Raw genomic sequence first — 27,762 nt, forward strand, 5'->3', positions numbered from 1 at the left:
AGTTCTAGAAACGCCTCCCAGCCGCCACTGCGCTTCCAACATGGAGGAGTTGCGGGTCGAGGTGCGCGGCTCCAACGGGGCCTTTTATAAGGTAAAAGAAAAAGCTTTGGACCGGGCGCTCCGGGCGGGAGGGGAGAGGCGGGTGAGGGGGGATGTGGGGGAGAGCCGGTCCCCCCAGGGAGGGAGGGAGGGAGGGCGGGGGGTGGCGGGGTTGTGTGGAGCCTCCCTCAGGGCGGCGGGGGAACTCCTAGGCCAGGCCTGGCGCCCGGGCCGCTCGCTAGGCCTCACTTTTTTTTTGCTGCCACCCCCTGTTTTTTTTTAAGCTATAAACGTGTATCTTTTGTGTGTGTGTGTGTGTGTGTGTGTGTGTATATATATATGTCTTAAAAGTTCCCCGTGTTCTGCACAAGCGTTTAAAAGTACCTTTAGATAATTCTGTCTCAAATATGTTTTTCCCACCCCCCAAAGATTAACGTATTTTAAGGCTCTCTCGTTTGTTTTACGTCTTAATAAAAGAAAAGCTCCTTTATCTTTAATGTTATTTACCTTTTCACCCTTTTCTCTTAAACCTCTTTTAGCTTTAATTCCCCGGAGCGTCTCGGAATATAATTCTGCCACGCTCCTTAATCATTTTTTTTATTATCTTGGTCTTGTGTGTGTGTGTTGGTGTGTAAAAAAAAAAGCAGCTGCAGCAGCAGGAGTTTACATTTAAATTCTAAAATTTCAGCTGGAGGTTTTAAATCACTTAATAAATTAACGTGTGCATTTGATATCAAAATATCAATAGGGATTTTTAATGCGATCATTTTTTAATTACCAGAACTCAAGCGTTCCTTCCCCACCCCCAATCCTCTCCCCTTGTCTTTTGTTGGTTGTGAATGCTATTATTGTGCGAGGAGGATTTTTCTATTAGAAAAACAATTTTGTTTTAATTTCTCTTTTGGAAGTTGTTGGGAATCCGCTTTGAAATAACTTTTCCATCTCACCCAGCAAGTATTCCAAGGGCGTCATTGGGAGTGAATGCTTGTGGCCGGCTGTTGACTGTCACTCATGGTTTCTTTATCAAGTTTGTGAGAGAGAGAAGGGGGGAGGAGGTGACAAAATCGCCATGGGAGTCTGGTTTCAGGGTATTTTTAACCAAGGGTTTTATGACCAAGGTATTGCCAGCGAGAGCTTTTCTTTCTGCCATAAAAGTGCATTGGAGGAGGAGGTTTTTTTTACACATGTGCTTTCTGTACCTTTAGATTAAGTTTCTCTGACACCCAAACTCAAAATGGATTGCCCATATACTGAGATTTTCGTACGATCTTTTTGGTTAAAATTCCTTTAGATGTTTCAGCCTCCCCTTCTTTCCTCCAACCCCCACCTCCCACCCACCCTCTAGCGATTCAGATTTGGAATCTTTTTGACGAAGCTTTCAAATACTAACTGTCCCTGCGGAATGATGTCTTTTTGATTTCAATTTGAATATGCCGGAGACAGATGGGATGTGAGAATTTGTTGGGGGAAGAGGGATCGGATAACATCAGAAATTAATATAGATTTCTTTCTTCTCCTACACCCCCATCCCTCAAAAAAAATGTTACTGCATTGCTTCGGGTATCTGGAAAGAGTGATTTGAACAGTGAAAACCTACTAATGATGTAGAGGAGGGTGGCGGGAGGGAGAGGAGGAGAAAAGTTTAACAATCAATATAACTAACTTTAAAAAGATTCCAAAAGGGAAATGTTTTTAGTCGTTGCACTTTTTCTTCCTTCATTTTTTCCCCATTCATTATTTTTTGTATAGTATGAGTACATTAAAATTTCTAAGTACAGCAGAGCAGGACACCCGGATTTTGAAGTGGTTTGTGTTATTGAATTCATTCTGCAGCAAACTTATATTTTTTAAATGAATATTCCATACAGAGGTGAACTGCAGGTGAAAATCTTTAACTTGACTCATTCTAGGAACTGTTTTAGGAAACTCATGAGGCAAGATATTAGATGACGTATTTCTTTTTCAGAGAATTAATTTTTTTGCTTTTTGAAATTAATCTTAATACGTTACATGATTTCTTCTGGGCCTAGTATCAGTCAGCTGATGTTGTGCATCACTGTAAAGTTTTTATTTGACAAGTATCAAGTTCCCAGAAATGCTTGAGGGGAGATCTTACTGACATTTTCAGGATCTTAAAGGATATAGATAAACTGAGACTTAATAATCTGCTTAATATGGACAAAAAAAATAGAATGTGGTGACAAAGATTCGAGCTTAGAACAACAAGTTGCCCTTATAGCCTCTCACGCAAGATAGAGTCCCAGAGCACAGTGCCGAGCTGGGGGGAGGTGACCAAAGAAGAGAACAGACTGCTCAGATTTAATTACTTTGCACAAAAGTGGTGAATATCTGCTATTAACTACTCGTGGAGACAGTTTACATCAACAGATTCAAAAGAAAATTCAGTTGCTGATAAATTCAGTTGAGGAGTATGAACATGGAGTAGTCCAGGATTATTTCAATTCGAAAAAAATGCTTTCGGCCTGACCAAGTGTACCGCAAATGGTCTTTTTCTGTCCTGCACATTCCTATGTTCCTATGTAACACTGCCTCCATGCTCAGGATTAGATTGTAGCTCAAGCTGCCTTGAACTAGATCACCAACTGCTTTCAATTTGTCAGTCTTCAATACCAGGCCAGCTTTCCATCACCTTTTGACACGATTAATGTTGGACAGTACCAATACTTTATAGCCAAAGTACAATATAACCACACTGCTTTAGGTGAGAAATACAAATCCCAGTTCGTCCCTGTCTATCTGGTGTATTTAGAAACTTCAGAAAATATCTGATGACCGCTGCTTGAATGTCAATCTCAGTTTCAACATGCCTTAATAGTAATAATAATAATCGTTGCATTTGATATAGCGCTTTTCACGTCTTCTAGACGTCCCAAAGCGCTTCACAGAATATACTGTAAAGTGAACTGACTGTATATTTGTGGGCGAACGCTGCAGCCAATTGCGCACAGCAATGTCCCACAAACAGTCATGAATTGAAAATGACCAATTTATTATTGTTTTGGGTTTTGGAGGGATTATTATTAGGCTCTGTGTGGAGTAAGGAAACTTGCCCAAGGTTTCACCCTCTGCCTGGAATTGAACTCAGGTCTCTCGCTTGCAAAGCGAGTGCTCTAACCACTGAGCTACAGGACTCCACTTGCTGGAGCCTTGCTGATTCGAGCTTTCAATGTAATTTACCAAATTTAAATGTGCCAAAAATATATTTTTTATTGGATTCTGATATGAATCTCAACGGCATAATAAGGCGCTATATCAAATGCAAGTATTATTATTTTTATTATTCTTATGAATGCCTCTATCTGGGTTCTTATATTGGAATTTTAGCAGGCTGTATCCTAATTTTTATTTAATGGCCAGGTTTTGTGCTTCATACATGGTTGCAAACTTTACGTGCGTCAAAACGAGTGTGTGAATTGTGCAGCTTTTGTAATGGTTCTCTCTGGACCTCTGTGCCCCGCTTTGTATGTAAAATAAAATTTCACCCATCTACAAAAAAAACACCGAACAAGGGGGCATAATCTTAAAATTAGAGCCATTTAGGAGTGAAATCAGGAAGTATATTTTCACATACAGTGGTAGTGGAAATCTGGAACTCTCCTACAAAAGGTTGTTGATGCTAGATCCATTCAAATTTTCAAGACTGACGTGGGTAGATGTTTGTTAGCTAAGGGTATCAATGGATATGGAGCAAAGGCGGGTAATTGGAGTTGAGGTACAGATCAGCCAAGATCTAATAGTATGGCAGAACAGGCTTGAGAGGTTGAATGGTCTCCTTATATATAAGCAATCAAAGGTATTCTTGGATATGTGGACATGACTGAAGGGTGTAAAATACTGTATGCACAATGTTGTGGGTTTGAGAAGGAGCTTCGTTCATCTCCAAAGCGGGGGATGTGGGATTTATTATTAAACTGAGTTTAGCTCTTAAGTTTGAGGCACTTCTGAGTACTTCTAAAGAGGCAACTGTTGGATTGTATCTTTCAGCATAGTTTGTTTTGCTATCTTTTAAAGAAGAATCTAGTGATTCTAAGGGGTGCCTTCTAGTGCAACTCGGTCAAAACTGATAATAAACATAATAATTGATATAGCGCCTTATCACATCTCAAAGAGCTTCACAGAATATATTGTCAAATGGAGTGACTGTGTATTTTGTGAGTGAAACATTTGAATTCCTAATGCAGTATATTGATCAATTGTGTACTGATATCTAATCTTCCTGTTGATTTTATGAAATTTATAAGAACCCAGTGTCTTAAGATTGTATCAATAACTAGTGTGCTAGAACAGTCTGACCGACGTTGATTTGCTACCATCAGTAACTAAAAATCATCTGTTCCATTACCCCAGAGGAAAAACATCCTGAATGCAACTATTTGTGACATTGTGAATTCCAGGTCATTAGCCCAATCAGGCCCACCGTTGGTGGGTGAGTTTTCATGCATTCTGTCCCCACTTTCTGGATCTCCATCCCAAAGAACCTCCACCTTGCTCCTCCCTCCCTTGCTCCCTGCCTCCCTTACTGCCTTTGAAGCCTGTTGTAACACCTATCTTGTCATAGCACCATTGAAAATGAATGTACTACAAACAGATACTCTTGAGCTTGAATGTGTTTTTAACAGTGAACTGTATGTGGAATAGACTTTCCAGGGAGGCAGCGAAAGCAGATGGATTGTATCACTAAATTCAAGAGGAATTAGATACCTTTTTGGGGATTGTAAAGCGCAGGATTTTCACATACACCATAGGATTTTCCTTTAACTAGATGAAACCTATAACAAGTCCAAGGTATCCTAATGCATGTGCGATGAAAGAAGAAAATTCTTGTGATCTTGAAAGATGGGAACGCATTGAAGGCTTTACATACCAGTGGTTCGTTGGATAGTGCACACAGGTGGATGAGTCTCCACAAGTCCAAGCTCTATGACACTTGAAAGGAATATAGTGGAATTCTGGCTGGCCTGGCAGCATTGTTGTTGTGCAGTCATCCAAGCAAGCTTTACAAGGTTATGCATCTTTTCAAACATCACTTTAACCCGAACAGGCCAATATCAGACGTGCCACTGATGAGTGAAATGCTGTTCCAGAAGATGGGGGAGTTGAAGGCATTACAGTTTGATCAAGTGCTGTTTCCTTTACCACATATGAGAGAGTCAATTAAAGTCCATCTAATGCCTCTTGGAATTTGCACAATGAATATACCAAGCAAGTAGTTTGTTTTTCTTACAATAGTTTTCGCTTCTGAGGGAATTAGAGCGCAGCTGGGCTTGAGGTTTGTTTTCTTGAATGGGGATAGAATTGGAGGATGATTAGGCTTTGTACATGAGCTGAAGGCTGTGAGTGGTCTTTTTCTGCAGACATTTGAGTCCATCTAAATTGAAAGAACGAAGCCTTTCAATTGCAATATTACAAAACAATTTGCACTTATTTGTCTTGATTCATCACTTCAGATTGTCCCCACCATTATACTCTAGTATTTCATAGCTCTTAAGTGCTGACAAAAGTTTGTAAGAATAGTTCCGAGTATGTGCACTCCGAGGACTCACCCTACCAGAGTGAAGGGTGCTATATTAATGCAAGTTGTTATTGTAAGAATAGTTAGATCCTTACCAATTTTAGTGCACAGTATCCAAATATTTTCACAAGGTTGGAGGGAGCCTTGTTCCATGTTTATTTGTATTGATCTACCCTGTTGTTCAACTGTTGCTCTGTAATGTATGGTGTGTGAAAAAATGTTGTCTGTTTACTTGAGTGCTGTCAAAACAACTAAAAGCCAAAGTGTCTTTGGTTGCTGACAGTCAAAGTGTTGTGTTATAGGACAAATACTGAAGCTGACAGTCCTGATGTTCTGGACCCATCAAAATATATTGATATATTGATACTGAGACTCTGGGCGCTCCACTCCAGCAATCGTTAGTTTCACCAGTGTTTTTTGGTTTAGAGCATGGGATAAATAAAAAGATTTCTAATATGAAACACTGTACACTATACACTATATTGTTGTGATAACACATTTTAAGATTATATAAATTAGGTTTCAGAGAAGAATTCAACAAAAGTAGGATCTGCCCGGTTTGGTATTTATTTTATACAATGTGAAACATTTTGAGACTCAGGGTTGTAATGAAGTTTGTATCACACAATCACCCAAGCCTTGGCTCTTGCCAACCTGCGAGTAATACTTTCCATAAATAGGTAAGCACGATGCATCCCTCCAGGGAAGAGAGTGCACATTCCAGCAATCTATGGGATTTCCATGTGTAGGTGGGATGCATGGAAATCTCCACTTGGTGATGCTGTTAAGCATAGTGATGGGTTTCTGTATGTGTCAGATACCTGGTTGACCAAAAAAAAAGAAAAATCCCCTAAACTTTGGTGGGAAAATCCAAATAGTGGTCATTGGGGGAAAGGGTGTTGAGAAAAACAGAAGTAGGCTTGTTTGAGTTTTGAGACTGAATTTAACAATCGTGTTAGCAATCAGTGTACAATGGCATCACTAAATTATGTCAAACTTTTGAAAAATTATTGGATAAAGCAAGGCAATATTAGACAATCGAAACAGTTTAATTGATTTTTTTCCTGTTTTGAAATACTTATTTTGTTTCAGGCATTTGTGAAAGATGTCTGCGAAGATTCTCTCGCCATTACCTTTGAGAACAAGTGAGTATTTTGTTTATGAAGAGCTTAAAGGATATCAAAAAGTTGATTGCAATGAGACGAACTACAGTCTCTAGAATTTATTTTTCTTTCACTCTACGTTGAAGTGGAACTTCGATTATACTGAGGTGGGGGAAATAAAGATTATCTGATTGTTGGGTGGGGATTGTTGGGGTAATACTCTATTCAAATGATATTTTGTGCTTTTCGACACTTTAAAAGAGGGAGATGTGTAAAATGTCTGCTAATAATGGGAATGAATGGGCCAAAACTAAGCCAAGAAGGAAAGTGGTTTGACACAAACCTGAGCTATCTCTAGCCTTTATGGTATGATTGAGATTCCTAGTGAATCTGAATATTAATTTGCTGAGACCTTGCTGAGCATTTTACCCCCAAAATTAAATTAATCATTCTGAGGAAGTACAGAATATATTGCGCCAGTGTTTTTTATGCATTGTGTATTGTACATATTATTGAAAACTATGTTTTTTGATAGTTGGCAGCCAGGACGCCAGATTCCCTTCTGTGATGTGCGATTACCACCTCCTCCTGAATACAAAAAGGACATTGGTGAAGGGGATGAAGTTGAGGTGAGTTGGCAGTCACTTTATTGTAGTTGCATCCTGGTGGCATCTTTAAGCTTGTGTTGTCTTTATCCAGAGCCTCCTGCTACACTTTGAACAAGGCTCCAACTATAGGCTATATTTGTTCACAATGTGTGTCGTGGTATTTTCATTCCATATGTACATTTAAAGATGAGTGTGGCACAATTTTCTATTTTGTTTTCCTGATTGACTGCTGTGCCTGAAGGTCTAGTGAATTTGCACCCACTCTTGTGTTTTTACATTTTTGTGTCCAGTTATTTCTTATTCCTTCCTTCATTGGTAAGTACCCCTGTTCTCCAGCCTCCTCATACTGGTGTATGGCTCCATGATTGCTGGCTGCCCTCTGGTTCCCTGCCCAAGTAGCCATTGTTTAGTTGTGAGCCTTGGCTACTCAACTGTAGAGAGCAGCATAGCTGAGCCTAAATCCCTCCAATAGCATAGGAAGGCAGTGGCCGATTCAGCCACCCTGTTCACCTGCTGAGACCAATAAACTCCCATGCACCCAGATTCAACTCAGCGAGCTCCTGGTACATAAAATGCACGTCTATCCATGATCATCAAAGCTTTTCCAGCGATGGCTTAAGAGGTTGGTGGTGGAACAATTTCCAGGCAGAAGGTGTTCCCAGCAAGCCATGGGAGCCTGAAGATAGCGGGCCCAGATGTGTCTGTTTCCAAACATTAGCAACTATGGGTTTTTCACTGTTAATTGAATAGACCTGCACTAAATCTGCTAATCCAGGTTATTTATGTTATACTTGTGACAGAAGGTGTGCCATGATGCACTGTTCTATCTCTGAAATATCTATGTTAAGATGCAGTACCTAACTCACACACAGCCACTAGATGGTGTCTATGTGCCAATTTGATTTCCAACCATATCTTTTAGGATGAGTTTTGAAGGGAACTTGTAAGAATTTGTAAATGAGCCTACGGTCACCTACCGCTCGCTTGCTCACCATAGGACACCGCCCTTGTGAAGCACTCTGAGACATGGTGAAGGGTGCTAATTAAATGCTAGTTGCTGTGAGTAACTCCCAATATAACTGACAGATCATAAGCAGATAAATGCTAATAGTGACTGGTCCATAAACTCGTGTTATCTTGAGGACTGGAGCAGTTTGGCCCAACGTTGGGTCATTGATGTAATTCCCATGACTTACACCTAGGCCAATAGAAAAGTGCGGCTGCACTTTTTCCGTGGAAGTCACTGCAAACTCTTGCGCTGTTTGCTCGGCTCTGCGACTGTGGATGGAGTGGTGGGTTGGTGCGATCAGGATATCGGCTTTGCCTGCGGCGCAAACTGAACTCCTGTGACCAATTCATGGTAAATGCTGTACTTATTCACATTAACATTTTTAGTATTTTAAACATAACTACATGTTCAAGAAACGTATGCCAATAGTTTTAATCCGGATTGTTTCACAAAATGCATCTCTCAATAGCACCGATCAAATCCCCAACTATTCCCCGCAAGATTTGGCAAATGCCCCGCAATTCTCCACAAATATTTCCGCACTTTTCTATTGGCCCAGTTTACAACTACCTAGTATGCATCTTTGGTATACTCTTAAATACATGCCTGTCTCTGGAATATTCCACCCCTGGAATTTTATCGCATTATTATAAGCTGGGTCCAAACTGACTCGAAACGACTTGCTTCTGTTTGAATTATAATGGGAGAAAGGTTGCCTCATGCAAGTCTCAAAATCATACTTGATTGGGTCCTAACCACCACAAGATGCATTGATTGTTTTTTACTGAGAGCAACAAAATCAATGCTGAATAGCTGGCTCTATAGTGCTTCCTTCACCTTGCCTGTAGCATAGAGCAACATGACATAGCTCAGGAGAGTTTGAAGTTGAATGTATTAGATATAAAAATCACACTTGGGCTGTAGTTGGAGGATTCTATCCAGTTCTGGAGATCATATTTTAGTAGGAAAGATTAAGGCCTTGAAGAGAGTACTGAGTACAGAGGAGAGTTACATGGATGAGACTAGGGATGAGAGGTTTTATTTAAGAGAAATAGTGGCCTGTTTTCGCTGCAACAAAGGAGGTTGAGAGAGAGATGACCTGATCGCGATGTTTAAGATTGTGTGGGAAAGGGCAAGGGAATTGTAGTGAAGTGGGTAGCTCTTTCAGAGACGTAGTGGGCTGAATGGCCTCCTCCTGTGCTGTAAATTTTATGATTTTTTTTGTTAATACATAATACATATAATACTAAAAAAAAGTTTCTTTCGGAACACAAAAGGCAAGCTTGGTTGTAATTTGAGTATGCGAATTGTCCAATTAGGTGGTGGAAATTGCTGAAACAGATTTGTGCCAATATTGATGTTGTGACGCAGAAGGGTGTAATGGCTTAATTCAGCATGGGGTATCCATTGTGTGACACACATTTCATTGCGGACTGGAGAAGGTTGGGAGACGCATTCTAACCTGTCTTTGGGATCAGTTGTTAGCGTGGAATTTCAAATGCATTACTCCATTCCGGCTCTATTTGGCTGCCTCCCCTATGGTTTAAATTGGGCAAATTGTAGCAATCTTTTGTCAATTGGAGTGCTTTTTGTTTTTCAGCCAGTGTCAGTGATGGGAAGTAGCTTTTTTTGTACTCTGATGTGAGCAGCGAGGCCCCCAACTGATTGCACTGGGAGTGCAGTGAGAATGTGACATATGAAAATTTGGAAAGAACCCATTTTCATAATGAAACGGCATTGAAAATGTCCCCATTTGACAGATGTGTTGTCCATGATATAGTAGTTATTTTGATGACAGCGTGGTTGTTGAAGGAACATCCGATTTTAACATTGGAAATGATGGGAATCAAAATCTGAAAGGAAAAACATTCAGGTTACAAATGTCTTAACTCTTTTGTGCATCTTCATGTGCAGATTGCAAGCTAATGTTCGGGAAGTGTTCCTTCATATAGAGTATCTGCCTAGCAACCTCTGTCTGTTTGCCATTGGCTTTTGAACGGGTAAAAGGCATATGATCTGTGTTTTGGCTGCCGTGTTTCGCCTGCAAAATACAGTCATATCACTTTACAGTATATTCTGTGAAGCGCTGAGAGATGTTTCGCAAACGTGATAAGGAACAACAACAACAAGATTACATTTGTATAGTGCCTTTCGCGTCAGGAGGATGTCCCAAGGCGCTGGGCAGAGTACAGCGTTTCAGATCCTATATCAAATGCAAAGATTATTATTGTCTGTGCCTACAAAACACGGTTACTAAACTTTATAGTATATCCCGTAAAGCACTTTGAGATGTCTTCCCAACATGAACGATGCAATTATTATTATTATTTTCCCATCTCCAACTAACAAGTCATTCATAGATTATTTATGATACAGAAAGACTCAGATCATGTCTGCACTGACGCTAGCTCCTCTGCTAGATCTATCTAATCCCATCCCCCTGCTCGTTTCCCCATATCTGAGTATATTTAGTTATCCGCCCGACGTGAAAGGTGATCTATAAATGTAATTTTGTTGTTGTTGTATTTGCTTCAAGTATTCATTCTATTTCTTTTTACTATTGCTATTTTGAAACCTGCTTTGACAGCCATTTGTGCAAAGCATTCCACATTTTAACAACTCTCTATAATATAATATATCATATTATGTTATTATAATATAATGTATAACATATATAAGAAACGAGCTTCCCATTATGAAATCTAATGGTGTTGCCATGCTAGCATTACCATTAATATCCAGTGAAGACTCAAAGCAATTAGTGACTAATATTGGTAAGTGGAAATGATTGCCTCAAAATGTTGTCTTCCTACAAAGAAAATGAATGAACTGCTGCTCGCGCCTTGATCTTGGCGTGTTGTGGATTTATGTTTACTTCTATATTTAATTTTATTGATTGATCAGGCTAGTTATTCTCTCCCTAATTTACATTTCACTGAAACCAAATAATTGTTTGTTCAAAGCTTTTTTTTAATAACCCGAGCTACAGTCTGTTTGTAGAGTGCTCAGAAAACAGACATGTCCCACTCACGAAGATGTGAGAGGGGTATTTGCAGTGAGTGTGTGTGCGTGTGTATTCTCTTGACCGAATGTAATATGGTTGTATGATCCCTTATTCCTTGAAAGTTGATTTTGCTTTTCTCTCTCACCCCCCCCCCAAAATAGGTTTACTCCAGAGCAAATGAGCAAGAGCCCTGTGGGTGGTGGCTTGCCAAGGTTCGGATGATGAAAGGAGAAGTAAGTTTTTAAAAGAGGGCTTTCAAAATGTTTTGAGCTAAATCCTTGCAGTGTAAACCGATAATGTGGAATTGCTAAATTTCTATTCAGTTATTTTGCTTCAGGACATCTTCTCTAGAAATTAAAATATTTTACATCAGTGTTTTGAATTAATCAGCGTAAAGCCTATTTTGTCACAAAGTGCACTAAAAGTATGTTGTGGAGTTCTGTAGCTTAGTGGTTAGATCATTTGCCTCGCAAGCAAGAGGAACTGGTTTTAAATCCCTGGTAGCGCGAAACATTGGGACAAGTTTCCTTACTCCACACGTCTCTGTTGTCCTAGCAGTAAGTAGGAACCCGGTTGTTAGTCGATTGGTGGATCGCTTTTCTGTGGGTAATCGCTACAAAAAATATTAATACTAATAATTATTTGGTCACTCAATCCATGACTGTTTGTGGTGCACTCAGAATTGGCTACCCACGTTTCACCCACAAAATATACAGTCAATTCACTCTAAAGTATATTCTGTGAAGCACGTCTCGAAGACGTCATAAGGCGCTATATTAAATGCAGGCATTATTATTATGTTTGGTGTCAGTGGCTTAGTTCTGTGTGAAAGTGTAGCCAGCAAAAGAGGTTTATGAAATTAGCCGGAGGAAACTAATGTTGTAGCTGTTACATTGAAAGAGTCAGTCAGTTTGTGTTCTAAAAGGAGTGCCAGGATTTCAAGCTGTTGTATCTATTTGCCCAGTTTTACGTGATCGAATATGCTGCCTGTGACGCAACGTACAATGAGATTGTTACCTTTGAACGGCTACGACCTGTGAACCCAAACAAGACGATCACAAAGAATACTTTCTTCAAGTGTACCGTCGAAGTCCCTGATGATTTAAAAGAAGCGTAAGTGGAGATGCGTGCCCCATTCCTCTCTGTCTCTACCAATTGTATGCTGTGCATTCAGTGCCATGTGCAGTATTCTGAAACAATTACATATAGCTAGCAATGTCTGGGACTAAATTTTTTCCTCCTTGTTTCTCCAGTTGTGCAAATGAAAACATCCACAAGGATTTCAAGAAGGCAACTGAAGCAGACTGCATTTTTTATAGCCCTGAAAGTGGTCAATTGGTGGCTCTGGTAAGTCCTGAAGTGATTTTCACATTGAATTCTTTCTAAGTGCTCCAATAGTATAGATGCATTCAAGAGAAAGTTAGACCTTCACATGAGAGGGGAGGAGGTTAACAAAAAATGGGTGGAGACATGTGTGGAGTATGTTTATGGGACACTGATGTGCGCCATTGGCTGCTGCGTTTCGCCCACAAAATACACAGTCAATTCACTTTACAGTGTATTCTGTGAACCCTTTAAGACGTCTCTGAATCGTGATAAAGCACTATATCAAATGCACAGATTATTATTGTAAACACTGGCACAGACTGCTGGGTAAAGTGGCTTGTTTCCATCCTGTAAATTATTTGTAATTGCGGATTAAGTGTTTAAAATGATTTTTCTTTGAACCTAGTCTACCAAAGAAGCCACGGTGAAGAGAGTTAGCATTCTGAGTGACATGCACTTGCGTAGCATCCGAACAAAGCTGATGCTCGTGTCCAGGAATGAGGAGGCCACAAAGCATTTAGAGGTAAATACTAAAACGGGCCGTAATTAAGGTCTTGCTCTGCATGTTGGCTTCCCAAAGCAGCGTGGATCAGATTAGTAACTGGCAAAGGTGCAGTTTGAATAAGTATCCACCTGCTCAGCATTGTTTTGCCCTAAAAATACACAGTACTCCACTTTACAGTATATTCTGTGAGTTGCTTTGAGGCATCTCAACGCTATGTTAAAAGTATATCAAATGCAAGGATTATTCTGTTTATTATTGTAATAATTGAATAGGTTGTGTTGCATTCATTGTTTGGTGACTGCCCTGCTGGTAAACCAGCCAATATTGGTGCTCCTTCTGAATTCGCTAGGAGTTTTACCCTCACAACACACGGTCGCTTCACTTCACAGTGTATCCTGTGAAGTGCTTTCAAGCTTTCTCCCAACATGTAAGGCGCAGTATCAAATGCAAGGAACATCATTATTATTTATTTGAACTTTCAGAGCACCAAGCAGCTAGCAGCAGCGTTCCAAGAGGAATTCACAGTCCGCGAGGATCTGATGGGACTAGCGATCGGAACCCATGGCTCCAATATCCAGCAAGCCAGAAAGGTTTCTGGGGTCACAGCAATTGAACTCGACGAAGTAACTGGCACATTCAGAATTTATGGAGAGGTACATTTTACTTGAGGGAAGGGGTGAACAGTCTTTGGATTTGTAACACAGAGAACTGTTTATAAATACCTTCTCCATGGTGCGGTATGTCAGCCTGGCACAGTGGTAGCACTCTTTGCCTCTGAGTCAGATGGTTGTTGGGTTCAACCCCCTTGTTGGGGCTTGGAATCACAGCTTCGACTGCTCAGTTGTAGTCTAAGCTGATGCTCCCAATGCAGCGCTGGGGATGGTTGGTTTGTTGGACATGCTGCGTTTCACCCGAAATTTACAATCTCCACTTTACAGTATATCCTGTGAAGCATTGTGCAACGTCTCGGCCCAGTAAGGAACAACAAGTGTTTACGTCTGTACTTAGTAATGTTCCAAGTGAATTCAGAAACTCCCTCCTACCTTGTATATTCTTTTTCCCACCTGCAAGGGTGCTCAGCACAAATTCATCTGGGTTTGATTGTAAACTAAGGAGATGTTGACCTGCACAGAGTAACTTGGAGCTTGTTGTTTCATGGCTTATTGGCACCATTTTGACCAGTTGCTGTTTTCAGTGACATTCAGTGAAATTGGAAACTTGTAGCTGAGTTGCTGGAGCAACTGCCTTGAAACCCAGGAGCCAGTTGATTTTAAAAAGAAATTCCATGGCTATGTGATCCAAGGTCTCCTTACTGAGGATGCCAACATACAAACTAAAGTACATAAAGCAAAGTGGGGAAATATTCTGTACGGTCGAGCAATTATTGAAGCGGCTCCACTCCTCCAGGAGGTGATATCAAAGAGCTGCCAGCTGATGTGGTTGATGGAGCTGAGTTTACATCTGTGGACACGGCTTGGCTGTTTGTTGTCAAAGCCTGCGATGTGACACTAAAATTGGCTGAATTTGTTTTCATGGTGATCACATTACAGCAGCTATAATAATAAGCCTTGCTTTTGGTATAACGCCTTATCACATCGGATCAACATCTCAAAGCACTTCACAGGATTTTCTGTGAAATGGAATGACTGTGTATTCGTTGCTAAACTTAGCAGCACAATTGTGCACACCAATGTCCCACAAACAGCCATGGAGTGAGTGACCCAATTTTTTTGTTTTGTTTGGAAGCTCTGAGTTTATCTTTGTGAGCATGTCCTAATGGCCATTCGGTGGGCTTCAAGCACTACCTGTAGCGCAGCTAGGAGCTCAAGAGATCCTCAGTGGATTTCGCCATACAATCATTAATCATTCACACGTTTTGGCTACTGTTGTCTAATCTTTTGCCAATAGGAGATTTGAAAAAAGGGCAACTTGTTGGAATTTTCCAATTACACAATTAAATTGCACCTGCGTGTTAGAGGAGGATCTAAAGAATGTGGCTGCTTGACATTCACATGCCCTAAAACATATGAAAGATCAAACATTACGTCAATAAACAGTGCATTTGTTTTGGAAAGGGCTATATTTTGTGCTTTGCCACTGTCGAATGTGCTGAGGCGCTACCTTGCATGAGTGGTGCTACATCAATGCAAGCTGCTGTATTTGGAGGTTCACTTTGATTGTGATTTAATAATAATAATAATAATCTTTGCATTTGATTTTCTACACATCTCAAAGCTCTTCACAAGAATATACTGAAAGTGAATTAACTGTATATTTGTAGGTGAAATGATTTGTGTGTACAGAAGTAAAAAGAAGACTTGGTAACCTGGAGCGCATGACTAACTTGGATGATCTGTGATTTTTTTCAGTCTGAAGAGGCAGTCCAAAAGGCTAGAAATTACCTGGAGTTTGTGGAGGATTCAGTGCAAGTGCCCAGGGATTTAGTCGGTAAGTATTGTGTGCAAATAGAGTTTTGATTTACAGTAAATATCTTATCTAAGAACTACAATTTAGATTTTTTTAGATTGAAAATAGCTTAAGTGATGAACTCATATGGTGGCAACTACGCTCATGTTGTGTTATCAAAAGGACAATCCCCTCAACAACAATTCATTTGAGCCTGAAGGAGGGGGACAGTATAACAGATTTAAATTTGTATAATGTTTTAATCCTGAGTCTCGATTATTTAAATGAATGAGTACATACACGGTTATTGAGAAGGATTGTTGATGTGACGTGTCTTTAATTCTGTTCATAATGCAATGAATATTGTCCCTGTTTTATAAATGATGTACATTTTTCAGATCCTTTCCCTCAATCTCTTGATATTGTGATGGGAGCTATTGATGATTGATCACTTACGACAGGATAACCCTGTTATAATCAGATCATCTGTGTCCAATGCCTCAGGCATGTTATGATGGGGTACCCTGTATGTGGAATAAGTTTGAGAGTGCTGCGGAGCAGACACATTGTGCAGAACTCTCTAAAGCATTGCAATGAATTTTATTGTCTTGTAGGTGAGAGGTGTTAGCATTGGGAAATGTAGACGGTGCCCCTCAAGACATCTAGAATTGGGTTTAGACGGGCCAATCTAATACCACAAAGGGTTCTTACAGACCAGACAAAAGAGGCTTTATTTAATCCCAGTTCCAGAGATCCTTAATTTCTTTTCATGGATAGAGACGTCAGTTCCTCATTCATGATTTATCGAGCAGTATATAACTACCGTCGGCACAACCTGTTAATTTCTTTGCCTTTTAGATCATTTAAAAACAGAAAGAATGGGTTTATGTTCAAAATAGTTCACTGCAGATTGAAATTGCTGACCACTTTCTTGTCACAGGAAAGGTTATTGGCAAAAATGGGAAAGTTATTCAAGAGATTGTGGATAAGTCTGGCGTCGTCAGAGTGAGGATTGAAGGCGACAATGATAGCAAGCAACCGAGAGAAGAGGTAATGTGCTCCTGTGCGTGGAGTCCTGTAGCGTAGTGGTTAGACCACTCTCCTTTTTCACTGCACGAAATACAGGTTTTAAATTGTAAAGGAATTCACTGAGTGATGGGGTATTTTGCTCTGCACTTTGATCACACTCACAATCAGATTTCCCGTTTCTGCGCTGATTAAACTAACAGCTACATAAGCCATTGCTCCCGAGAGAGGATTTTGTGTGACAGTGTAAAGACTTGGTGAAAAGATAAATCCATACCCTTCGGATAAGATCGGCTTTTTAAATTCATTTAGTGATCTGGACAGATATTTCTATAACAGTGACATACAAGTGATGTATATACGCTTTGCGTTCCTAGGTATTATTTCTCAGTACATTTTGTCTATAGTTGGTAACATTGGTTTAGAAAGTTTCTAAAAGATTATTTTTTCTCTTTCAGGGGATGGTCCCTTTCACGTTTGTTGGAACAAAGGAAAGCATCGGAAATGTCCAAGTCCTGTTGGAGTACCACATCTCTTACCTGAAGGTATGTTTGCAGGTGTGGTTGGAATGGGTTAATAGTGCTTCCTCTCCTTTCCCCTCCCCTCTACTACCTTTCAGCCCATCCTGGAAATCAGGTTAATGTGTGGCTAGAAGCCCAGTGCAAGAGTGCTCGCGTTGGGGTAACTGCTGGAGTCCAGCAAGCAAAAACCACATAGCTTGCCATTGATATCACGCTCTGTCAAGCTTACCTGCTGCTTGTCGAGTTAGGACCACCCTAACCACCGGCTTTGGCATGCAGAGTGATCAGGAACTGAGTGGGAGGATTCCCCGCCCCAGTGACTATTCTGCCCTTCCAAGTCCTGCCAATGAGCCAGACTGGACTGTGCTGTCATCAGCAATGCCCTGTAATACTGTGCCCCCCCCGGCTCGGGAACTGAACTGTCGAAACCGCCACATAGGACTGGCTCAATTCCAACATTCTGTTACCAAACATGCTGACCAACTAGTGACTATCCTCCTTGGTAGGGGAAGTGGGGTTAGCCCAATGCAAACCAAACCTGAAGAGGCTAGGGACAAGAGGCAGATGAATATGAGGAGAAAATAATTGGACAAGTTTTTAAAAATAAATAAATAAAATTGGAACTTCTTTTTAGAAGGTTGTCGGGTTCTTTCTGAGCGTGCTTGTGGTGTTCTCCCTCTCTCAGGAAGTGGAGCAGTTGAGAATGGAGAGGCTGCAGATTGACGAGCAGCTGAGGCAGATTGGGATGGGATTCAGACCTGCGTCCGGCCGCCCAGAGAAGGACAAGGGCTACATGACAGACGAGAGCACAGCTTCCTCCCTGCACGCCAGCCGGTCCTACCGTGGCCGAGGGCGCAGAGGTCCGAATTATACATCTGGTTACGGTGAGGCCTGCCCCACCTCCCTGTCCTACTGGCACTCGCTCTAACCTTCCGTCATTTTCTAGTTCATAGAATCCTAGAATATTACAGCTCAGAAGGAGGCCATTCGGCCCATCGTGCCTGTGCCAGCCCTTTGGAAGAGCTACCCAATCAGTCCCACTCCCCCGCTCTTTCTCCACATCCCTGCAAATTTTTCCTTTCCAAGTACCTATCTAATTCTCTTTTGAAAGTTGTTATTGAATCCGTTTCCAGATGACTGACTCCAGCTCTTCATAGGAACAGGAGGAGGCCATTCAGCCCCACAAGCCTGTTCTGACATTCTATTGGATCATGGTTGATCTGTACCTCAACTCCAATTCCTCAATACCTTCATCAGTCTGGCCCCCATGTTCAATGGAACGTGCGGGAAAGCTTACTCCAAATCCGTGTAAAAATCCTAATACCATTAATATAAATCCATTTGCCTGGTGATGTAGTGGGCTTTTGCTTTTCCTTTTTTTAAAATGTAGTCATAATGATTGTGGGACCCTGCTTTGCGGAATTGGCTGCTGCGTTTCGCCCACAAAATATACAGTCTATTCACTTAATATATTCTGTGAAGAGCTTTGAGACATCTCGAAGACATGATAAGGGGCTACATAAACTGCAAGGATTATTATTAATATCTCCACTCGCCTTTTTTGAGTCCTGCAATTTGTTAACAATCGCGCTTAACATGAAAATAACGATCTTGCACGTGAACGCTGCTTGTTGAAACTCTTTGAGACATTTTGATGTTATAGGCACAGTGTCAAGTGCCAGTGTTATTGTCTTGCGTAAAGGAATAGGTTATTTGCGCTCTGCTTTCTAGTAACAGGCTTGGGAGTGTGGTTTGTGGTCTGCCATAGTCATAGAATGGTTCGGGAGTGGGGGGTGCTCTAGTACAGAGTATAGAGGTCTTTAAACTACTTGACTAATTTATCCCAAATGCCCTTGTATTTCTTGTCAACACAGGAACAAATTCAGAACTGTCCAACGCGTCGGAGACGGAATCGGAGCGAAGGGACGAGTTGAGCGATTGGTCGCTTGCCGCGGAGGACGATCGGGACACCAGGTCTCAGCGTGACAGCCGGCGGCGGCCCGGGGGCGGGAGAGGACGAGGGGGGGGACAGAGCAACCGAGGCCGGGGAGCACCGCGAGGGGGCAGCTCCTCAATCAGCTCAGGTAATGAGAGTTCGGCTCCGCAATCCTCTCTCCCTCTCCCTCCCTCCCTCCTCCCCCCTCTAACATACACATACATGCGTGTGCACATGTGGCCACATGTCTACCTGTTGAACTGGATCAGCAGCTGGTTGTTGTGTGATGTGCAGTTGCTTGCAATGCTCTTGAGGCAAAGCTCAGGACATGATCCCAATGTCTTGATGTCTGATGTCTTGACACCCACACTGACTGACTGTACAACAATAAGATTACATTTGTATAACGCCTTTCACGTCGGGAGGACGTTCCAAGACACTGACTGTACAGAACATCTATCACACACACACTGACTGCCTATACAGAACGTCTATCACCACGCAGTGACCGTGACTGTACAGAGAGAACGCCTGTCACACACACTGACTGACTACAGAACAGAGCGCTGTCACACTGAGAGGAACGAGAGGCTAAAGAAAATCTCGGGGAAATATTGCCACTCCATTCATCAATGTTATCGACTGCCTTAATTGATTCAGTTTGCGATCCCTTCTCTCTCTCTCTCCCTCTGCCCCACCCTCAGTGCTCAAGGATCCAGACAGCAATCCCTATAGCTTGCTGGACAACACCGAGACCGATCAGACAGCGGACACTGACGCTAGCGAATCTCACGGCAGCTCCAGTCGCCGCAGGAGGTCACGCCGACGTAGGACAGATGATGATGCCACCATGATCGACGGAATGACTGAATCTGACAGCGCTTCTGTCACCGAGAACGGTTTAGGTATGAACCTCTACTGAATTTCCTCACTTTTTTTTTTTGGTAAGATTGCACAAGGCTGGTGGGTGGTCAGGCTTTCAGCTGTGTGTCCTGGCCAACAATTCCCCCAGATGAAATTAGTCAGTCACTTCCTGGCTGTTTGTGGGATGTTGCTGTGCGTAGATTGTCGGTTGCGCTTGCGTACAAAATGCAGTCATGACACTTTACGGGGAAAACGCTTTGAAATGTCCTCCAGCCGTAAAAGATGCTGTATGGGTAAGATTGTGCCTTGCTTTCTGGAGCTTTCTACCCCCAAATCCCCTTTGCCATGTGCCCAATCTCCCTCCCTGCCTTTCAACTGTTTCTTGAGCCCACGCCGCGCGCTTGGGGTTTCAGTTCTCAAAGCCGAACCTCACAGAGAAAGCCTCCATGACACTTTGCGTTTGCAGATGATGAGAGGAAACCGCAGCGACGCAATCGCAGCCGCCGGCGACGCTTGCGTGGTCAGATCGAGGGCTCCCCGAGCATGGACAGGCAGCCAGGTAACCGGTGCTCACAGCACACCTGAACTGTGCCTGCCACAGACAGCATAGCATGCAGGAGTGTTCCGGTGTTTGACTGGTTGGGTGTCTGTGTGTGTCACTGCTCCACGCTCTGAACAACTCAGCCTTAATGTGTTTGCTGCTTGTGAGTGTAAACCTGCTTTGATATCGTAACAACCTCCCTCCCCCCCCCAATAAAGCAGGGTTATCTTGAATTAAAGAGTGACACTTTTCACTCTGAATATCATGGGTGCGAGAGAGGGGAGAAAAATTTAAAGCAAATTCATGTTAATAGTTGTTAGCACAAGAAAGTGGTTGCAATTTCTAAGCAGGTAGTCCCTGTGTTTGCTGTTAGTTTGCCCTATGTCTGCTTCCCTATATTAATCGCAGAACCTTCACAGAGCAGCAGGAGGCTATTCAGCCCATTGGGTCTGTGCTGGTGCAAATTCAGTCTGATCCCGTTCCTTGGTCTTTTCATCTTGTATTATTTGGTACTAGTTTCCTCGCTGGAGCTCGCTAATAATTCCATCCCCTTCTCTTTTACCCCTTGTAATTTTCCTTAAGTCAGTGAGCGTTTTCTTTACTGTGTCATACACCTTATTCTAAACCACTTTATTTTCCGCTGTGATCAGCCGTTTCTTTCACAGTTTCTGCACACGGCAAAGAGGGTTTGGTGGTTTTCCGTGCTGTGAGATATTGAACTTGACAGCGTTTCAGCTTACACCATTGTTATCATTGCTGGTAATGCCTTGTGCTGATCAGGACCCTTCCCAGTTAACTCCACACTTCATTGTGTTACACGGAGTCAAACAACATGGAAAGAAGCCAATAGAGATGCACCAAAGGGATAAGGACAGGGAGCAACTTAGGGAAATGTTCATTAGTAGAGAATTGGTGCGAGGGAAAAAGTGACAAATCCCATGGTCCGGATGGCTTGCATCCCAGGGTTTTAAAAGAGGGAACTTATGAGATAGTGAAGGCTTTATGTGGTCTATTTGGACTTCCAGAAGGCATTCAATAAGGTGCCGCATAAAAGGTTAGTCCAAAAGATAAGGGCCCATGGAATTGGGGGGAGCATATTAACGTGGATTGGGGAATGGTTAACGGGTAGGAAACAGAGTAGGGATAAACGGGTCCTTTTCGGATTGGCGGGATGTGACTAGTGGATTACCACAAGGATCAGTCCTTGGGCCTCAGCTATTTACCATCTACATCAATGATAATAACATCGAAGCTAATATATCTAAATTCGCAGATGACACAAAACTAGGAGGAAGTGTCAACACAGAGGACGACATTAAAAAAATGCAGCGAGACATAGGTAGGTGAGGTGATTGGGCAGGTAGGTGGCAGATGAAGTATAATGTAGGGAAGTGCGAAGTCATCCACCTCGGTAGAAAAAACAGTAGAGCGGGTTATTTTTTTGAAGGGGAGAGATTAGAATGTGTTAGCGTCCAGAGGGACTTGGGTGTCCTTGTACACCAATCACAGAAAGTTAGTCTGCAGGTGCAGCAGCAATTAGGAAGGCAAATGGTATGTCATTATGAAAGGATTAGAGTATAAGAGTAGGGAAATTTTGCTGCAACTGTATAGGGTCCTGGTGAGACCACACTTGGAATACTGTGTCCAGTTTTGGTCTCCTCATTTAAGGAAGGACATACTTGCCTTGGAGGGGGTGCAGCGTAGATTTACTAGGTTAGTGCCGGGATGAAGGGGATGAGTTACGAGGATAGGCTGATCAATTTGGGCCTATATTCTCTAGAATTAGAGGGGATCTTATAGAAGCCTATAAGATCATCAAAGGGTATGATAGAGTAGATAGTGGGAGATTGTTTCCCCTGGTTGGAGAAACTAAAACCGGGGGTCACAACCTTAAAATCAGAGGTCAGCCCTTTCGCACTGAGTTGAGGAAGAACTTCTTCACTCAAAGGGAGGTGAATGTATGGAACTCACTACCCCAAAGGGCTGTTGACGCTCAGTCCTTGAACATATTCAAGACTGAGATAGATAGATTTCTTATTGCAAAAGGGATATGGGGATAAGGCAGGGTCAGGTTATTAGCTGGAGTTAGATTAGAAGATCAGCCACGATTGAATGGCGGGGCAGGCTCGAAGGGCTGAATGGCCTACTCCTGCTCTTACATGTAAAAAAATAAAAAGCCTGCTTCGTGTGGGAGGGAGGAGTGAAACATGAGGAGTGAAACTGTTTCTCTTCATTTCCCTTACCTAGCAGTCGTGAAATCTCGTGGTGAGCTGATGACAAACTCCCACTGAGTCTGGACTTTGTAATCCAGAGAATCCACTCGTCCTGGAAAACTCCCATTTTAGATTCGGAAACATTATCCTAGCCTGAAACGTTCCTAGGATTCCAGCTTCCTTCTCTTCTCCCCCCCCCCCCCCACCCCTCCCTTCCATGAAGGCACGATATATGGTGGAATAGTTCAAGAGGCACAGATAATCCATGTACTTTGCTGCAAATAGTTACACAGGAGACTTTTACGTGTCTTCCTATGTGACTGTGTCTCAGTTTAGCAGCATTTGTCGACAGGACATTTTGCCCAAAGGTATGTAGGTTGGGGTAAAGGTACTTGGAGGGTTGGCCACTGATTCATGAGTGAACACCCATGCTGGATTTGAACTGCATTCCTAGCAAATTAATGTTTGAGGTTGTGATCTTGTGAGATATTTGTAACCTTTGCCTTGTGTAATTCAGCAGGAATGGAGGGAGCGGGGGTGGGGGATATCAGCCTCTGCATGTTTGAGTGGCATGTGGATAGAGTGAGCACTGTAACCACAATTGATTTAACCACCAAAATCGTTGAAGCTTCTTTTGTCTTGTGATGCACACAATGATGAGGATTTGCAGATTATTGTTTGATTCCAAGAAAGAGAAACGGGTTGAGAATCCCTCTTAAAATGGTTACCTCTGTGTATATTTAACAAAAAGAGACTTCCAACCATTTTTTTTTCTGGTTTACAGTAACCGTGGCTGATTATATCTCTCGCGCCGAATCTCAGAGCCGACAGAGAGTGCAGCCCGCGGAGACTCTCACAGCGAGCAAAAAAGCAACCATCTCGGTAAGAAAGCCACACCTATCAATTCAGATTCATGCGTGTGCACGCACATGTGTGTATGTGTGTGTGTGTGTACGTGAGTGTGTGAATAAAAAAAGCCTTGGCCTGGACTTCTACCCTGCCCAATACAGCCTGCTTTTCCTGAACCTAAATTCTATTGTACACTGTCGACGTACTCCACCTGTCTTACTTTGGGGGTACGTAAATCTGTATCGGATAGCACAACAAATTATTATTTGTACAGCACCCTCCACGTCGGGAGGTCATCCCAAGGCGCTGGATGTAGAGTGAACAGAACTCAGATTACATTTTCGGGATTACAAAACGCCGGCTGAACATTGCAGTAAAAGATGTGATGTTTTTGGGTAGATCATTAATACATTTATTCTGTTTTCTAAAAGAGCCGTTCCCAGTAATAATAATAATAATACCTGCATTTTAATATAGCGCCGAATTACATCGGTGAGATGTCTCAAAGCGCTTCACAGTCTGTATGTGTGTGTGTGTGTATATATATATATATATATATATGCGTGTGTGTGTATATCACCTTCAGGCTCGACTGTGCAAACGTCCTGCTTGTCGGCCTTCCCAACTAGTCCCTCCACAGGCTGCAGATAATCCAGACCTCTGCAGCCCGTGTCCTCTCCCGCACCAAACTCCGTGACCCCATCTTCCCCACTCTCGTCCGACTCCATTGGCTCCCTATCCTTCAGAGGATCCAGTTCAAGATCCTGGCCCTCACCTACAAAGCTCTCCATGGCCTCTCCCCACCCTACCTCTGCGACCTCCTAACCCCCTATCAACCCGCCCATTCCCTCCGCTCAGCCGGCTCTGGCTGCTCCACGTCCCCCAACCCATCCGTCCCACCATTGGCGGGAGACCCTTCAGCCACTCTGCCCCCAACCTCTGGAATTCCATCCCCCAATCACTCCGCCTTGCCCCCTCCTTAGCCTCCTTCAAGTCCCGCCTCAAAACCCTCCTCTTCGACCAGGCCATCGGTCACTCCCCCCCGACCCCAGCTCAGGTCTGAAACACTACACTGTCCAGCGCCTTGGGACGTCCTCCCGAAGTGAAAGGCGCTATACAGATCTAAGGAGTTTGGAGGATTATATGTGTGATGTAAAGCAGACTTTTTTGAGATTTTCCTTGACATTGAGGTTTGTGTACACTTTTTTTCTGCTTAGCTTTGTGCAGAAATAACCTTGACCTTCTCAATTACATTCTCTCTCCCTCCCTCTGAAGCTCAGTTGATAGTGAGGAACTTTAATCCATGACTGTTTGTAGGACATTGCTCTGCGCGATTGGCTGCCGCTTTTTACAGTATTCTGTGAAGCACTTTGAGACGTCGCAAAGATGTGATAAGGCGCTATATAAAATGCAAGGAGTATTATAACTTAAGTGAAAGTGAGTTGTACTGACCTGACCTGCAAGTTCTCTGGTTCCATCCCCAGTTTGTGCTGAGTTAGCTTGTCTACCAACCACTGCATTACTGAGGAAGAAAATCAGCAATGGTTTCCTTTCTTGAGCGCTATTTGTGGAACAGGCTCAGTGGGCGGAATGGCCTCCGCCTGTTCCTGTGTTCCAACTCGGTGGCCCCTGGTGGAAAGAGTCTGGATTGGACTCGTTTTGGCTGTCCATTCCATTGTCTCCCTCCACAGTGAAAGACTCGCCACACTAACTATGTCGAGACTCGCACATGAAGAACGGTCACTTGGGCACAGGCCATGTTAAGAGCTAACTTTCCATTCAAAAGTGCGCTCACATTGGGGAAGCTCCTCCGACAGAGAGTGAGAGAAGGGGGGTGCCAGGGAAGGAAGGCCAAGCCATTCACAAATTAAAATCCCCCCCCCCCCCCCATTTGCGTCACTCAACTTTGGCTATAATTTAGCATTTTGTTCCGACTTCTTCAACCCGACAGGTACAAGAGGACGTGATTGACGAGCTGGCTCCCGCTGACAAGACAATGAACGGGACAGGCAACGCCTCTGGGGACGAGGCTCCAACATGCAAGGATTCCAAGGAAAGAAACCAACAGAGAAAGCACCAAGGAAACGGAACGCAGCAGCAGCAGCAGCAGCAACAAGTTGTGGTGAACGGCGTTTCTTAAACATTGCCCAATCCTTGTCCAGTTCTGCATAAATCACATTTTTCTAATAGTGCTTGTAAAAGCTTGCCAAAGATAGAATAAGGTCTGCTAGACTTTACAGTGCACTCTTTTTTTCCTAGTTCCTCCGTATTGGAATGGAGACGGGGAGGGTTGGTTCTTGAACAAAAAAAAAACACTTGTACAAATTGGTTTTTCACCTAGTTTTAAGTTCTCGATACATTATCAGATGTTGTGCCTTCAGACAGTAGATGCAGAATTACAAAAAGATAAAGAGCTGGCTGGTTGTAGGAAATGTTTTTGAAAAGTATAAAAAAAAGTTAAATTTTCAGAATATTCTGGAGATGGAGATCACTGACCTATTTACCGTAATGTATGTTATGGCATTAAAAAGCATTAGCTGCTTTCTCTTGTTGTGTTTCTCCTGATATGCAACCACTTTTCCTTCGTCCGAGAGAGAGAGGGAGAGAGAGAGAGAAAAAAAAACGATAGAAAATGCAGTTTCGAAAAAAAAAGAAAAAAAAAATGTTTTTGCACTGAATTGTAAATTTAACATTAGGGAATGCTAGGTGACACTGGTCTGGATACTGGTCAATTTTACTAAATCTGTGTAGGTTTTTTTTAAAATGCTGTATGTACGATAAAACTTGCAGACCACTGGAGAAAACTTAACTCGCGTGCATCTATCTATCTGTACATCTGCAGGGACATGGGGGATGGATGTCATTGGCAGTGACTGTTTCACACACACACAAAATAAGGAGCTTTGTTTGGTTTATTTATTAATAACTGTACAGTATTTAAAAATCAAGCAATGCTTTGGATGTTACACTAAACCGGTTGTAGATGTCATTGCCAAAATAATCCAACTACTGTAAGATCAAGTTCCAGAGAAACCATTTTCCATGTAATTGGTTGAGTCCTTTAGAGTATTTTTTATTTTCAGTTTTTGGTTGGTTGATGTGCAATATGTTTTGTATGCAGTTAGTTGATAAATAAAGTTTGATCTTCCATCTTCTGACATAAAACCCGCAGGCAGAGTGTGTTTCCTACAGTATTGGTAACCAACCATTTCATTTTTCAGATATTGCTAGATTTTCAGGTGTTTGGAGAATTGGGACCATTTTTATTTTACAAAGCCTCGAATCATTTCAAAGCGCTTTACAGTAATTACTGTGTAGTGACTGTTTTCTGTACCCAAGTGCTGCAGCCTTTTGTGCATTGCAAACTTCCCTAAACAAACAGCAACAACTTGCATTCGTACAGCGCCCTTCCCTGGGGTAGTATATCGGCGCTCTTAACAGTGGTGGAGCCTGAAGCTGAGCCGAGGGAGGAGGTGACCGGTTGAAGAGGAAGGTCATCAGGCATGATCTGAAAAATGGGAAGGAGTGAGCAAGACCAAGGGATTGAGGTGGAGAGTTCCAAAGCTTCGGGATGCATGGCTGCTGATGGTGGAGCGGAGGGGACGAGGGGCAACTAGAAGGTCGGAAGCAGCGGTCGGAGGATAGGGAGATGAGTAGGGAGGTGCCAGGGTGTGAAGGGATTTATAGATGAATGTGAGGATCTTGAAGTCGATCTGTGATACAAAACCATTGGAAGTTGGTGAAGACTGGTGTGATGGCGGTAGGGAGTTTAGAGCAGGTGAGTGTACGGTCAGCGGAGTTCTGGATGAGTTGGATTTAGTGGATAGTGGAGCTGGGGAGAAAGACATTGGAATATTCGAGGTGAAAGGTGACGAAATGCAAGGATCATCTGATTATCTTGGCCAATTGTATTGTGGGATCTTTTAATGGCCACCTGAAGAACGGGCAGATAGGCTCTTTGATTCAGTGAGATCCATTTCACTTCTCTCCAGCACTTCATTTGTGTAAGAAAGTCAGTGTCTCTAATGTAACATATCCATTTCTCGTGGATTCAGTTCGGAGTCTATTCTAACCTAAATGTATTGTCCAGCTTCCCCACGCAGTGACTTGTGCCAATATAAGCTACAGAATAGCCTTCACATCAGTGTTAGGAAAACAGTATTCTTTTCCAAGTCCACTATTTTCTCTGAATTGCATTTTGCTGAATAGCCAGCGACCATCTCTTCTCGTCCTGCTTTCTGAGGTTTATCTGACAAGTCTCCCACACAGTTTTGCATAG

General features: G+C 42.5%; 1 protein-coding gene across 3 annotated transcripts; it reads left to right on the top strand.

Moving 5' to 3' along the window:
- On the top strand, positions 1 to 26,648 carry fxr1 (fragile X mental retardation, autosomal homolog 1). 3 transcript variants are annotated; one of them, XM_042338995.1, is made up of 17 exons: positions 1 to 91; positions 6,665 to 6,717; positions 7,211 to 7,304; positions 11,458 to 11,529; positions 12,261 to 12,409; positions 12,550 to 12,643; positions 13,029 to 13,145; positions 13,610 to 13,780; positions 15,497 to 15,575; positions 16,474 to 16,583; positions 17,018 to 17,104; positions 17,766 to 17,964; positions 18,955 to 19,164; positions 19,721 to 19,921; positions 20,347 to 20,439; positions 23,419 to 23,516; positions 25,435 to 26,648. In XM_042338995.1, exons 1-17 carry the CDS (start codon positions 41 to 43, stop codon positions 25,621 to 25,623), a joined length of 2,067 nt encoding a protein of 688 aa, XP_042194929.1. In that variant the 5' UTR covers positions 1 to 40; the 3' UTR covers positions 25,624 to 26,648. The 3 variants fall into 3 exon arrangements, with proteins under 3 accessions (XP_042194929.1, XP_042194930.1, XP_042194931.1); XM_042338996.1 differs by having other exon boundaries at positions 17,766 to 17,940; XM_042338997.1 differs by lacking the exon at positions 20,347 to 20,439.
- The last annotated feature ends 1,114 nt before the right edge of the window (positions 26,649 to 27,762 follow it).

This window comes from Callorhinchus milii, unplaced genomic scaffold (assembly GCF_018977255.1).
Source record: "Callorhinchus milii isolate IMCB2004 unplaced genomic scaffold, IMCB_Cmil_1.0 Scaffold11, whole genome shotgun sequence".
Lineage (NCBI taxonomy): Eukaryota > Metazoa > Chordata > Chondrichthyes > Chimaeriformes > Callorhinchidae > Callorhinchus > Callorhinchus milii.

Coding starts and splice junctions, on each gene's coding strand:
- fxr1 (XM_042338995.1), top strand. CDS start 41: ATGGAGGAGTTGCGGGTCGAGGTGCGCGGCTCCAACGGGGCCTTTTAT. Junction 6,718..7,210: donor GCCATTACCTTTGAGAACAA/GTGAGTATTTTG, acceptor GTTTTTTGATAG/TTGGCAGCCAGGACGCCAGA. Junction 16,584..17,017: donor GCAAGCAACCGAGAGAAGAG/GTAATGTGCTCC, acceptor TTTCTCTTTCAG/GGGATGGTCCCTTTCACGTT.